This window comes from Podarcis melisellensis (genome assembly GCF_964234715.1).
Source record: "Podarcis melisellensis genome assembly, chromosome: 10".
NCBI classification, from domain to species: domain Eukaryota; kingdom Metazoa; phylum Chordata; class Lepidosauria; order Squamata; family Lacertidae; genus Podarcis; species Podarcis melisellensis.
Genome location: NC_138542.1, coordinates 22,523,348 through 22,538,263, shown reverse-complemented (window position 1 = coordinate 22,538,263; position 14,916 = coordinate 22,523,348). Strand labels below are relative to the sequence as shown.

General features: G+C 46.3%; 1 protein-coding gene across 4 annotated transcripts in view; it reads left to right on the top strand.

Annotated features, from left to right (window-relative positions):
* ST7 (suppression of tumorigenicity 7) overlaps positions 1-14,916 on the top strand; it is a 95,010-nt gene that overhangs the window by 51,547 nt on the left and 28,547 nt on the right. For all 4 annotated transcript variants that reach the window (XM_081928982.1, XM_081928981.1, XM_081928983.1 and 1 more), the window contains exons 2-7: positions 991-1,073; positions 6,043-6,202; positions 8,124-8,178; positions 10,729-10,844; positions 11,782-11,857; positions 14,523-14,677. In XM_081928982.1, coding sequence (XP_081785108.1) covers positions 991-1,073; positions 6,043-6,202; positions 8,124-8,178; positions 10,729-10,844; positions 11,782-11,857; positions 14,523-14,677 — 645 coding nt within the window. The remainder of the gene's footprint in view (positions 1-990; positions 1,074-6,042; positions 6,203-8,123; positions 8,179-10,728; positions 10,845-11,781; positions 11,858-14,522; positions 14,678-14,916) is intronic.

Sequence of the window (14,916 nt, the reverse complement as noted above, 5' to 3'; positions counted from 1 at the left end):
CGGTAAATTCTTAAGAACCCTTGATTGTGCTGGCATAAAGAATTGTGCTCCAGTGACATATAGGAACAGTCACTCTCTGTAATGAAAGCATTTCTGCATCACACTTGGCTCAGGGTTTGCTTTTGCCTTGCTATGACATCGTGTAGCTGCTTAGCTAACGCAAGGGATCTGAAAGGGAAGTATTGACATGAAATCTTCCATGCTTGCCTGCTAGGTTTTGTTAACACTGTAATACAGAACAGTGCTCAGGAGACAGGTTGAGCAAGATACTAGCATAACTTTGTTGGCTCGCATCTATATGCTGGCAGAAGGATGCTGAATGTATTTGGCAGTCAACGTTAGGTTTTTCGTTAATCTCTGTCTTTCATGTCATTTCCAGAAGGTAGATTAAAGCTGCCTAGATAGATTGCAGAAACAAAGGCTTGAGTGCCTTTATGTTGCTCTGCCCTCTCTAGTCCAGCTTTGTGCTGGATATAGGAAGCATTAAGGTTTCACGGGTGGCGCTGTGGGTTAAACCACAGAGCCTAGGACTTGTCGATCAGAAGGTTGGCGGTTTGAATCCCCGAGACAGGGTGAGCTCCCATTGCTTGGTCCCTGCTCCTGCCAACCTAGCAGTTTGAAAGCACGCCAAAGTGCAAGTAGATAAATAGGTATCACTCCGGTGGGGAGGTAAACAGCATTTTCGTGTGCTGCTCTGGTTGACCAGAAGCGGCTTAGTCATGCTGGCCACATGACCTGGAAGCTGTATGCCGGCTCCCACGGCCAGTAAAGCGAGATGAGCGCCGCAACCCCAGAGTCTGTCACAACTGGACATAATGGACAGGGGTCCCTTTTACCTTTACCTTTAAGGTTTCGTATAGAATGCAACATGCTCTGGTTTCTGATGTTTTCAAAAAGCAAGAAATTTTCTTTTAACTTGACTTGCAAATGTTGGAACTGCAAAAGGTTAGAAAATGTCCTATACTAAGTGGTTTTATTTTTCTCTTTCAGTGAGTATGTTTTTGAACACATTGACGCCCAAGTTCTACGTTGCTCTCACAGGAACTTCTTCATTAATATCGGGGCTTATTTTGGTGAGTAAAATTGTTGCATTTTACTACTTCTGTCTATAAACTTTTGAACGTCAGATTCCACATGTAAGAAATAAATAAATCTGATCTTTCTTGCTATTTCTTCCCTACACACCTGCCTCCAACTTTGTGTGTCTGTGTACCTAAAAGAATTTGCATTTGCCATGGGCTGTGTGGTCTCTAGCATCTTCAAACCTAAAATTTCATTTTCGAAAAACAAAATTCGTGCCTTGCGTGCTTCCATTTTCAGCTGTAGAGAGCTTCACTTGCCAACCTGTTTCTGTCAATCTTCTCATATTGGCCAATCCCATCTTTTAAATCCCTAGCCAATAGGAACCACCACAGCTTTTTCTGCAGCAGAGTCCAAAATCAGTATATTGTTTAAAATCCTGTTTATATTGTGCCATGCTACCCCAGTCTCCAAGGGATTTCAGGGGTTGCTTTAGCCCACAGTCTGTGTCTTCTGCAATGAGACACTGTGGAGACTGTGGTGTCTTTATGATATATGGTTTATTTACACATATATACAACCCGAGTCTACCAATTGGAAGCCGCGGAAGCCCCGTCAAACGTTTGGGTTCCAAAATAACATTCACAAACAATCACTTCCGGGTTTGTGGCATTCAGGAGTCAAAATGTCTGAGTTCCAGGGTGTTCAACAACCAAGGTACGACTGTAGTGGGTTTTGTTAAAGGTCCTGGACCTCAATTCACTGAAGGTAACTCCACCCTGAGCATTATATTGGGTATCTTCCTGAGAAAGTTTTTTTTTAAGAAAGCTTAGTCACCTAAAGCAGTCATCAGAAGAGCATCCTTATTGAGCTTGACTTCTGTCACTGGAACACTCTAGTAGACTGACTGCCAGCAGCTCTTCAGGGGTTCAAGAGGGGTTCAAGAGACCTACCTGGAGATGCCAAGGACTGGACCTTAGACTTTTTGCCTGCTTTGGAATTCTTGCCTTCCGTGTGTTCCAGTGCATGCAAACAATGTGTTCAGCAGAGCTGCAATCTCTCTTCAGCGCCTCTCGCTGCTACTTAAGGCTTATTCACAAAAGAAATCTCTGAAGAATAACGACATTTGCCAAAGGGTTTAGAGACCTTCCTTGCCTTGTTGTTTTCAAGCAAGAGGGAGATCATTACGGAATTAATTACTGTATCCTGAGTATTCCTTGAACAGATAGCACCTCAAGGCATATGGTTAGCCTTCAGAGAAATTAAAACTTCCCTTGTAGGTGTGAACAGAAAGAGGCTTGGAGAGTAGATACTATAGTAAGAGAAGCTGCCTGTTGTTGTTTTTAAGAGACCCAACAATTAGGACAGTAAGATGAAGGCTTTCAAAGCGCAACTTGGCCATTTTTTGCAGGAATTCACAAAGAGAATTTAGTGTTTGGCTGCCTTCCTTTTCATATGCAAATAACAATGATACTAATAACTTTAAACTGGAAGTGATTAAGAATATTCACATTGTTTTAATTTATCAGCCGTTCATTACATTGCATTAAGAAAATTCAGTGGTGTTGGGGAAGCAGTCCCTTACTATTTTATTTCTTGTACTGCTGGCTCAGGGATATTGGCAGTTATATTAATTTATATTTTTTATCATTTTGTTATGCCCTTTTTAGAAACAAAGTTGATAGATACTGAACTTGTTCAATTTTTTGTTTTAACCATGCTGAATAATTATTTAAGTAATAACTGTAAACTGCTTCGGTTGCTGCCAAGCCAGGACACAAGTATGAAGATGAGTGATAGTCCTGCACTCGATGGTGCTAAAAAGTTATGCTTGGCTGTAGTAGGTGGGCAGGATATGACAAGGGCATGTGATCTCTGAGGCATGTAACCCAACATATGGAGAAAGCAGCTGGCTTGCATCCTTTGCAAACACAGTTTGGGCCAGAGGTCCAGTAAATGTAGGGAAAAGGATCAGATGCTACTGCTGCATTAGTGCTACTGCTGTTTACACTACGGCATTACGATGTGCTTTGTGCTGTGATGTACGTTGTCATGTAAGGTTACTGAGAAGGGGTAGAGAAAGTGCCGAGGTCAGTTTGGGCTCCCCTCACATTCTTCTTTCTTCTGCTGCTTCTTTGGCGATCACTTGTAGCCGAGTAAGATTGTCTTCCATAAACACAGTTTTAACAATGAGTCCGTAAGTGACTGTGGAGGCCAATTCTAGATCCACACGTCCTTCCACAGTGGGGACATTGGTTTCCTGGTGGGAGTTGATCATGGTGTGGATTTGCCAAGCTTGCCTTCCTCTTAGCACATTTCTCCCTTGCATCCTGAGTTCGAGTGTCTTCAAAGCCCATGGCACCTTTGGTAAAGGCTGTTCTCCAATTGGCAAATGTTTCCCAATTGTTGGTGTTTATACTACATTTTTTAAGATTTGGCTTGAGACAGTCTTTAAACCTCTTTTGTTGACCACCAGCATTTACGCTTTCCATTTTTAAGTTCGGAATAGAGTAGTTGCTTTGGAAGACGATAATCAGGCATCCGCACAACATGACCAGTCCAACAAAGTTGATGTTGAAGAATCACCCCAAACAGATATTTAATTCACATAACTCACGCCAAGCAGATATTCAATGGAGATCCTATTCAGGATACAGAAAAGAGCACTGTATGCAAACATTCCCCTTTTAATTCTGCAACCTATTTGCGGACATAGTGATGTATGGAAGTGAGAGCTGGACCATAAAGAAGGCTGATCACCAAAGAATTGATGCTTTTGAATTATGGTGCTGGAGGAGACTCTTGAGAGTCCTATGGACTGCAAGAAGATCAAACCTATCCATTCTGAAGGAAATCAGCCCTGAGTGCTCACTGGAAGGACAGATTGTGAAGCTGAGGCTCCAATACTTTGGCCACCTCATGAGAAGAGAAGACTCCCTGGAAAAGACCCTGATGTTGGGAAAGATGGAGGGCACAAGGAGAAGGGGACAACAGAGGACGAGATGGTTGGACAGTGTTCTCGAAGCTACGAACATGAGTCTGACCAAACTGCGGGAGGCAGTGGAAAACAGGAGTGCCTGGCGTGCTCTGGTCCATGGGGTCACGAAGAGTCGGACACGACTAAACAACAACAACAATATTTGCAGACAGAGAAGTTTTAGGGGGTGCCATTTCACCAAATTTCTCCAGTTTCACTGGGGTGGGACTTGTCAGCAGAAGTCACGGAGCTGCTCCCCCCCCGCCCGCCCAAAGTTGTTGATGTTGCAACCATGTTGAGCAGCGTGGTCACCATTTCTCACTATCTACAATATTGCATCATTCCAGGACATTTTGGAGGTGGGGGAAGCAAATGGCAACCAAAACACACACAAAAATGGTGGAGAATATCCGGAGCAAATTCTGCAGTAGATCTTCTTTTTCCAGAGGGTGAGAAAATGAAAAAAAAAAAAATCTATGAAAGGGACAGAAACCAGCAAAGAAGCATCTTCGTAATAACTGGCTTTTAGAATATAACGTTGACTTCTATGAATTGGACTATTCAGCCCAGTATTGTCTGTTCGGACTGGCAGCAGCTCTTGAATATTGTAGGCCTTTCTTAGCTCTGCTGCCTGAGCTGCTTTAACTGGAGATGCCAGGGACTAACCTTGTGGCTAATTACTGTATTTTTCGCTCTATAAGATGCACCAGACCACAAGACGCACCTAGTTTTTGGAGGAGGAAAACAAGAAAAAAAATATATTCTGAATCTCAGAAGCCAGAACAGCAAGAGGGATCGCTGCACAGTGAAAGCAGCAATCACTCTTGCTGTTCTGGCTTCTGGGATAGCTGTGCAGCCTGCATTCGCTCCATAAGACGCACACACATTTCCCCTTACTTTTTAGGAGGGAAAAAGTGAGTCTTATAGAGCAAAAAATATGGTAAGTACTCCAAGTAGCTCCAGACCAGGGTGGTGAGACAGACCCAGGAATAGATAGATAGATATTTGCAGCTTTTTAAGGGAAATTATGAGCAATGGGTGAGAAATAGCTTTTTGGTTGCTTCTGTATCGAGCACAGAGACCTGGACCTTCTGTTTAAAGCTCTCTGTGGCTTTGCAATTATTTCCCATTATATGTTTGCCAATGATAGGTGGCCACTTATGCATCACCAAAAGAAGAAATGCACCACTGAACAAGGGGACAAAAAGAGGTCACAGATTTGCATATAAGTTGCATATGCTAATTTATATTTATAGATGCAAATTCAGAAATAAATACCATAATTTAAATAGAAATGCAGTGCATCTCACCATAGCTGGGGGCAAGGAACTAGGTTCCTGCTCAGTCACCCAGAATCATAGAATCGTAGGGTTGGAAGGGACCCTGAGGGTCATCTAGTCCAGTGTTTCCCAACCTTGTGCCTCCAGCTGTTTTTGGACTACAATTCCCATCATCCCTTGTCACTGGTCTTGCTAGTCAGGGATGATGGGAGTTGTAGTTCAAAAACAGCTGGAGGCACAAGGTTGGGAAACACTGATTCTAGTCCAACCCCTGTTATGCAGGAAAATGCAGCTGTCCCATGCAGGGATCGAACCTGCAACCTTGGAATTATCAGCACCATGCTCTAACCAGGTGAGCTAAGCTGTCCAGGTGCTAAATGTCAGTGGGCAACTTTAAGGCCCCTGTTCTGTCTTCTCATCGTTTTGTGTCTTTAAACTGAATTTGGAATGGGTAGCTTTCCAATACTCTTTCAAACAGTTTCCCCTTGTGTCTCTCCCACACTCCCTGTGTTCCTTAAAGCCTGTATTAGTATGTTGGTGGCTCTTGGTGTAGCACCCTATCAATCTCTGCAAGGTTATGACTTATAAAGCAACACCGCATGTACTGACGGCACTGTATAAGGAATAAATAAGGATAACAATTCATCCAAAAATACCTTTAAATATAGAATCAGAGCTTAAAAGAAAACACAAGTGGCCAGTGGGAATTACTTTGGAGTTAAGGAAAGCAAACTGATAAATGCACATATTCACTTCTGTTTTTAGATATTTGAGTGGTGGTATTTTCGCAAGTATGGGACCTCGTTCATTGAGCAAGTCTCGGTGAGCCACTTGCGCCCTCTGCTGGGAGGGGTGGACAACAACTCTCCCAACAACTCAAATACAAGCAACGGGGATTCTGATGCAAATCGGCAGAGCGTCTCAGGTAAGACAATTCCCCTTGTCCTGCGCAGATTGTTAACTATAATAGTATGTCCTTTTAAAATGCAAGAATGATCATGGGTTATGTTTATTACTATTGACAGCAAACCTGCAATGTCCTGGATTCTTTTGTTTTGTTTTGTTTTGTTTTGTTTTGTTTTGTTAAGTGTTCTATTATCGCTCAAGTCCCAGCCTTCAGGTATGGATGCTGATCTCAGAGGCATCTTGGGGTCCTTCAGCCAGTAGCTCCCTAGGGAAAGTGAGTTACTGCCTCCAATCTATTTGTAGCTTGTTTTATTCTGGCAGAGGAAGCGGAACAACTTTGCAAGAACTCGAATAGCATATCACTTCAGAAGCCACCTAGAGCAAACGATTAGCTGCATATCTTCTCACCTGCAAGCTTCCATTTTTGACTTTGAAATGGAACAGTGTTAGCAGTTGACTTAAAAAGAAATTGAAACATGAGTGGTTTTAGGAATGAATTTATTCACCAAGTCGACTTTTCCCCAGTTGAATCTGCTCCTAGTTTTACTTCATCCTGGTGTCAGACTTTAGAATATATTTTAGCTGTTCTGGCTAATAATAATAATGATGATGATGATGATGATAATAATAAAAAAAATTATTTATACCCTGCCCTCCCTGGCCAGAGCCAGGCTCAGGGCGGCTAACACCAGTAAAATTACAATAAAAACATAATAGGGGGAAAGAAACCAATTTTAAATACAGGTTAAAATGCAATTTAAAATGCAGCCTCATTTTAAAAGTAGCCCATAGATCAAAACCGTAAGGGGAGTGAAACATAAGGGTTAGACTGAGTCCAAACCAAAGGCCAGGTGGAACAGCTGTGTCTTGCAGGCCCTGTGGAAAGATGTCAAGTCCTGCAGGGCCCTAGTCTCTTGACAGAGCGTTCCACCAAGTCGGGGCCAGTACTGAAAAGGCCCTGGCCCTAGTTGAGGCCAATCTAACCACCTTGCGACCTGGGATCTCCAAAGTGTTGTCATTTGTGGACCTTAAGGTCCTCCGCGGGGCATACCAGGAGAGGCAGTCCCGTAGGTATGTATAATATGTATTCCCTATCCCACCCCCCAAAAAGTGCCATCATAACAAAAGATATCCATGCTTTTCCTATGAGTACATTTGCAACAACAAATAAACTGCAACACCACCAGTGGTGGGAGCTCAGGTAATCATTGCCCCGCCCCCCCGGCCACTGGCTATAGTGCCACATGTTTATATCTATAAGCCAGGAAAGTCAATACGATATAAATCACATCTACACATACATCACTCTCCAAAGTCTTATTTAACTGCAATGAGTCCCAGTCAAAAACTGTGGGAACTCTAATAAACCCCCTCTACAACAATCTCATGATTCTTATAAATTAGCATACTAATTAATTTACACACACTTTCTGCTGAAGGTGGATGAATTTCCAGCACCTGCTACTTCCCTCTTCTAGGTAATGCTACTTGTACTGGGCAGGTTATTCAGACATACAAATCTATATGTCCCGCAACATAGTCTTTGGTTTTGGGAGCAGAACATTGCTGGCAACAACTGCCTTCTGGGCCATTTTACAGTTAGAAATAGGAAGGCTGTGAACAATCTCTTTCTGGACTGTCGCCATCAAAGCAGACAATGCAAGGACTGATGGCACAGTGGTCTGATTCAGCTTCATTTGTTCATATACGTACTAATAATTCATTGGATCACAGAAGCACTCCAGATGTATATACTGTGGGCAAATCACAGGCCCTCCAATGGCGCCCATCTGTTAGATACCACCTGTATATTCGCCTGGTATTCTTTTAGATGCTTGGAATGCACCTGGAATGACTTAATTTGAAGGCAATTGTGTTTTCAAATAAACAGTAGCATTAACTGGTAATTAGAAGGCGTATATATTTTTCCATTGTTACAGAATGCAAAGTCTGGCGAAATCCACTAAACCTGTTTAGAGGAGCTGAATATAACCGGTAAGTGCTGCACAGAATTGTCATTCAAGCACAGTAGCCACTTTTGAGCACTCGTTCATTGTCACAGAAGGACTTGGGGCCTTATCCACTTGGGGCACAGTGGACAGGTTTCACATATATTGTATTTTTAATCCTTGTTGGAAGCCACCCGGAGTGGCTGGGGTAACCCATCCAGATGGGCGTGGTATAAATAATAAATTATTATTATAATTATTATATGCATTCACACTTAACACTAAACCATGGCTTAGTACAGGACCAGAAACCCCCCTTTTTTTTAGCCTGAAAGCTGCATTTCCCCTAGGATGGAGAGCCATGGGCCTAGTGGGTCAAAAGTGCAACAACTCCAGACCTCTTTATCCAGTCCATGGGACACACACCCCCAGCTCTCTCCATAGCCACTCCCTCTTTTCCTAAACCACACCCCTCACCCACCTTGCTACACATCAGGGGCAGACCTTGGTAATATGGCACGATGTGCAAGGCCAAAATTTGACACCACCCAGTCAAGTCCTCGCACTGCCTTCCCAAGCCCAAATAAGTGAGATGCTGGGCTTTGGGGAGGAGGCATATGAGGGTCCTGACAGGCTCCTAGAGGCCTCCCACCTCCTTCCTGAAGCTGGGAAAGCACTAACTAGGCTTTGGAAGGTAATGGGAAGACTTTAGGACCTTGTCAGAGTCCTCATGCCTTTGGGAAGGAAGCAGGAAAGCACCTTCTGAGCTGGGTGCCCTGTGCGGTTGGGGGGGCATGGCCCTAAATCTGCCTCCTTGAGTATTTTTGGCCTGGAATGCATCCTTGAATTCTGACAATGACTCTCACTTGCCTGGATAGAGGATATACAGGGGGTCTTGAGTATATGTAGAAACTAGCCTACTGTACAAAGGTTGAATTTTTATTCACTGATTCACCCACTTTTGCTTCTGGTCCTACTCACCCCTTCCTTTTGAAGGTTGCCCAGAAGGAAATGCAAAGATATTCTCTCTCATTCTCTCTCTCTCTCTCTCTCTCTCTCTCTCTCTCTCTCTCTCTCTCACACACACACACACACACACACACACACACACACACACACATTCTCCATCCAGGTAAGCGGGAGGCAATATACCGTATTTTTCGCACGATTGGACGCACCGGACCATAGGACGCACCTAGTTTTTTTGGGGGGGAAATAAAGGGGAAAAAATTTCCCTTTATTTTCCCCCCAAAAGCAGGTCAGGGAAACCGAACCAGGTCGAGGAACAGCGGGATAGTGGCGCTGCGCCTCCCTGCTCTCCCCCGAGCTGGTGGGGCTGGCTGATGTCTGCCTGGCGCACGGGTCGCTCTGCTTTCAGGGCGCCCGACGCTCCGGGAAGCAGGCTGCTATCCGCAGCGTGGGGAGCCCTGTGGGGAACTCCTGCAGGGCTCCGCATGCTGCGGATGTGTGCCCGGCGCGAGGAGCGCTCTGCTTTAGGGCTCCCCACCCGCCGGGCGGCAGGCTGCTATCCGCAGCGTGGGGAGCCCTGCGGGGAACTCCTGGAGGGCTCCCCACGCTGCGGATGTCTGCCCGACGCGAGGGGCGCTCTGCTTCAGGGCACCCCTCGTGCCGGGTGGCAGGCTGCTATCCGCAGCGTGGGGAGCCCTGCGGGGAACTCCTGCAGGGCTCCCCACGCTGCGGATGTGTTCCCGAAGCGCCGGGCGCTCTGCTTTCAGGGCGCCCGACGCTCCGGGAAGCAGGCTGCTATCCGCAGCCTAGACACGGCTAGTGGAGCGCTAATCCCGAAGCTTGGGGCGTGCGGAGCTCAGTGCGCCCCAAGCTTCTGGGTGCCGGCAAGGTCTAGACGGCTAGCGGAGACCTTGCCGGCACCCAGAAGCTTGGGGCGCGCTGAGCTCCGCACGCCCCAAGCTTCGGGATTAATGCAGCGCTCCGCTAGCCATGGGAGAGCTGGGTATCCCACGGCTAGCGGATAGCTTCCTGAAGCCTGGAGAGCGAGAGGGGTCGGTGCGCACCGACCCCTCTCACTCTCCAGGCTTCAGCGAAAGCCTGCATTCGCTCCATAGGACGCACACACATTTTCCCTTGCTTTTTAGGAGGGAAAAAGTGCGTCCTATGGTGCGAAAAATACGGTATGTGGTTTAGGGACAAATTCCAGGGCGCCCGACGCTCCGGGAAGCAGGCTGCTATCCGCAGCGTGGGGAGCCCTGTGGGGAACTCCTGCAGGGCTCCGCACGCTGCGGATGTGTGCCCGGCGCGAGGAGCGCTCTGCTTTAGGGCGCCCCACCCGCCAGGCGGCAGGCTGCTATCCGCAACGTGGGGAGCCCTGCGGGGTATGTGGTTTAGGGACAAATTCCAGCCTAGAAAGAACCTTTGGGAGCAGGGCTGTGAGAAGCACGGGGAGAAGTCTGATGGGCCTCCATTTCGGTAGGATGAAGAGTGCTTGGTATATCCAGTAAGATGAAAAGGGTATGAGAAGATTTCTGAGAATTTGGAATGGCCCATGGGGAAGATCTTCCGATGAATTTGTGATGGCGGCTTCTGCTATTTCTTGTACTCTCTTTTATACTCTCTCCAGGTATACCTGGGTGACGGGAAGGGAACCTCTGACATACTACGATATGAATCTTTCGGCGCAAGATCACCAGACGTTCTTCACGTGCGATACGGACCACTTAAGGCCTGCAGATGCCAGTAAGGAGTTTACTAATAAGTGTGCTTGGAAACGTATGACTTGGAGTGAATAGCAAAGTTTACTTCCAAGAAAATAGGGACAAGGTGTCTCGGATCACCAAACTGTTGTCTTTGCTTGTGTCTAAACTGCTTGCTTGGAGTGCTTGTCTAAATTACGGTTCTCAGCACTTCAGATTTGAAGTGTGAGTGTGTTGAAGGATCTTAGTTAGAACCTGTTGAATATAGCAGAGCCTACGCAGACTGTCCAGAAGCAGTCAGTTCCCATCATCCCTGACCACTGGTCTTGCTAGCTGGGAGTGATGGGAGTTGTAGTCCAAAAACAGCTGGAGACCCAAGTTTGGGAAACCCTGCTGTAGTACAAGAGATGGGGGCTTGTGGTCTGCAGGCCAGATTTGGACCAGCACAGGTCCCGATTTGGCCTGCGAGGCCATTTCCCCCAAACCTCACCCACTTTCCCCATATATCCAGTGTGACGTCAGGAAGTAGAGATGTAGCTGGATCAGATGTGTGACCTGAGCTCCTCCCTGTGGGGGGAGATCAGCCACACAGCCAATCACTGCAGAAAGGAGATGAGCACAGGGCAAATCAATGTTCAAGGGACTTTGGCAGGTGGGCAGGGCACCCTACCTGCCCATCATCTGAGATAAGTTGATCGACAGATGGGTTGTCCTGCCCACTTGCCAAATTTGGTTTCCATTGTTGATTTCTGAGCAAACCATTCCTGGCACATTTTCCTGTAGTTTCCTTTAACATTGACTGCACAGAGGTAAGGTTCCTCTTTTTCTGGACACATTAAAAGAGTAAACCTGAGGTTTGGAGAGAAGGTGCGTTGAGACATTTGCCTGATAAAATGCCCCAACGGAATGCTTGGCTACAGTTGCGTCCTGTCAAATCACCCCCTCTATTGTTATTTATTTTTAAATACTTTGCTCAACAGTAATGCAAAAAGCGTGGAGGGAGAGAAATCCGCAGGCCAGAATTTCCGCAGCGCACGAAGCCTTAGAGTTAAATGAGTAAGTATATCAACAGTCGTTTGAAAATGTTTTTGCTTGATCATGATCAGGGGTGGGAAACTTACAGCCTTGGGGACCAAATGTGGCCCTCCAAGCCTCTTATTTGGCCCCTAGAACTCTCCCCAGCCATGCACTTCAATGGCCCTGTTCCACGCTCTCCTTGGGTACCTTAATGTCTTATTGAACTGTGATACTGCCTCTTGTTTGTTGAGAAGGATGGAGGACGGTGTAGCAACCTCTGGCTTTTGAGTGGCTGTGATGCAGCCTACTGTAAAAAAAAGAGTGAAAGCCACCCTCTTTTTGCCTCTGGCCTCAGCCTCCATGTGGCCCCCAGAAGATTCCCTAATGAGGAAACACTGCCTTCAGATTGAAAGATTATCCCCACCCCTGATCTAGACTGCTCATGCTAATTTCTTATCTTTGGGAGGGTGAGGTACAAAGTGAGGTAGTTCTCTAAATTTCCTAACGATGGGCAATAGGGAAGGACCTATAATTCTTTTTTCTTCTTTTATCTGTTGGTGCAGGGTGACGCTGTGGGTTAAACCACAGAGCCTAGGACTTGCTGATCAGAAGGTCGGCGGTTCGAATCCCCGCAAGGGGGTGAGCTCCCGTTGCTCGGTCCCTGCTCCTGCCAACCTAGCAGTTTGAAAGCACGTCAAAGTGCAAGTAGATAAATAGGTACCGCTCCGGTGGGAAGATAAACGGTGTTTTCGTGCGCTGCTCTGGTTCTCCAGAAGTGGCTTATTCATGCTGTACGCTGGCTCCCTCAGCCAATAAAGCGAGATGAGCGCCACAACCCCAGAGTTGGCCATGACTGGACCTAATGATCAGGGGTCCCTTTACCTTTACCTAAGAGCAGGAGAAATTCTGCTAATACTGAGGCCTATTTATTTCAAATATGGACTTTGTTATTCCTTTAAAATAAAATACGCATTCAATTGTTTTTGTATTTTCTGGGCTCCATTCCGAATGTTTCAAGTTAAAAATAGTGGCCTACTCTGATCCAGCGATGTATTGCCAGTTATTTATTTGGAACACAATCCTGCGCAGAATTTTGCTTTGCAGAACTTTACATGTGCTTTGCATACCAACCGCTCTGCACTGAGTGCCAGTGGTCTGCTGAGTCACAGAACGAATGGAGCTTCACGTAGACACTATATTTGGCCGGGACCTATTGCAATGGATCTGACTGGCCACAACAGTTATTGCAAATGCTGCACAGCTTGCTGGACTGTGCCATATCACGAGTCCCAGCTTTGTATGCCTGGGATTTCTGGCCTGGTGATAGTGTGGTTTGCATATTTATGGGACCGCCTCTCCTGGTATGCCCCGCAGAAGACCTTAAGGTCCATGAATAACCATAATTTAGAGGTCCCGGGCCCTAAGGAAGTCAGACTATCCTCCGCCAGGGCCTTTTCAGTGATGGCTCCGACCTGGTGGAATGCTCTGCCCCATGAGACTAGGGCCCTGCAGGATTTAACCTCCTTCCGTCGAGCCTTTAAGACAGAGCTATTCCACCTGGCCTTTAAGTTGAATTCAGCCTGATCTTTTATTTCTCTTCTCTCCCCCCTCTCCCCTTTTATGAAGATTACCCGCTCTGAGACCCCACAGCTAATTCTCCCCTGGCCTCCTTGCTGGCCCAAGTAGGACTAATTCAGCCAGTTAGCCCTGGTGACTATCTAAAGCTTATTAGATGGATTTCCCCCAAATTGATTTCTGAACTTTGAATTTCATTGTTATTCATGTTTTTATACTGTATTTTATGCTGCTTTTACAATTAAGTGTTTTAAATTGGTTGTTTTCCGCCCTGAGCCTGGTTTTCTGAACTGGGAAGGGCGGGGTATAAATAAAAATTTAGTATTTATTATTATTATATCATGGATCACACCCTTACTGGTGTCACATAGAACCTGCATTTTAGACAGCTACTTGTGGTAAGATCTCTATATGGGAGAAGAAGCCATGGGTCCAGGTCCTGCCCAGTTCAAATGAAACTTTCAGGCTGCAGTCTCCATTATCAGGAACAGGAGTCCCTTGTTCATGCAGAGGTCTGGGTTGCAGCCTGTTGCTGCTCCTGCCATTGGCTTCAGTGGCTGGATGGCTTCGCACATACCTTGCAGAATTGTTCTCCTCCAGTGAAGTGAATGGAGTAGCACTAATAGACCGCAGCATAGCAGATGCTTCCGAGAGCCTCCATGAACACATCAAATTGCAGGCGTGTTTCCTATCACAAATTGGGACCCGGGTGGTGCTGTGGGTTAAACTACAAAGCCTAGGGCTTGCCGATCAGAAGGTCGGTGGTTCGAATCCCCGTGACGGGGTGAGCTCCCGTTGCTTGGTCCCTGCTCCTTCCAACCTAGCAGTTCGAAAGAACACCAGAAATGCAAGTAGATAAATAAGTACCGCTCTGGCAGGAAAGTAAACGGCGTTTCCGTGTGCTGCTCTAGTTCTCCAGAAGCGGCTTAGTCATGCTGGCCACATGACCCAGAAGCTGTACGCCGGCTCCCTCGGCCAATAAAGCAAGATGAGCGCCGCAACCCCAGAGTCGTTCGCGACTGGACCTAATGGTCACAAAAGCTACGTGTTAATTGGATATAGCCTAGAAAATGCTTTTGCCTTTCCTAGTTTGTCTTACTAATGATTGTTTCTGTTGTTTCACTGACAGGTGTGCCACTGCCTATATTCTGTTGGCAGAAGAGGAAGCAACAACTATTGTGGAAGCAGAGAAGTTGTTCAAACAGGCTCTGAAGGCTGGCGAAGGCTGCTACAGGCGTAGCCAACAGCTGCAGCATCATGGTGCCCAGTACGAAGCTCAACACAGTAAGCTAGTCTCTCTTCTCTCTTCAACTAGAAGTCCTGAGACCTTTCAAGAGACAAATAGTTGCTAGTAGCAGGGTAGGAGAACTGAAAACAACGCCGACATATTTCACATCTGGCAACCATTGCCTATGGAAGTGTTTACTCGATTCTAGGAGGCTGTTTGGTCAGAATTGAGTACAGTGGTACCTTGGTTCTCGAACGGCTTAGTTGTCGAACAAATCGGCTCCCGAATGCCACAA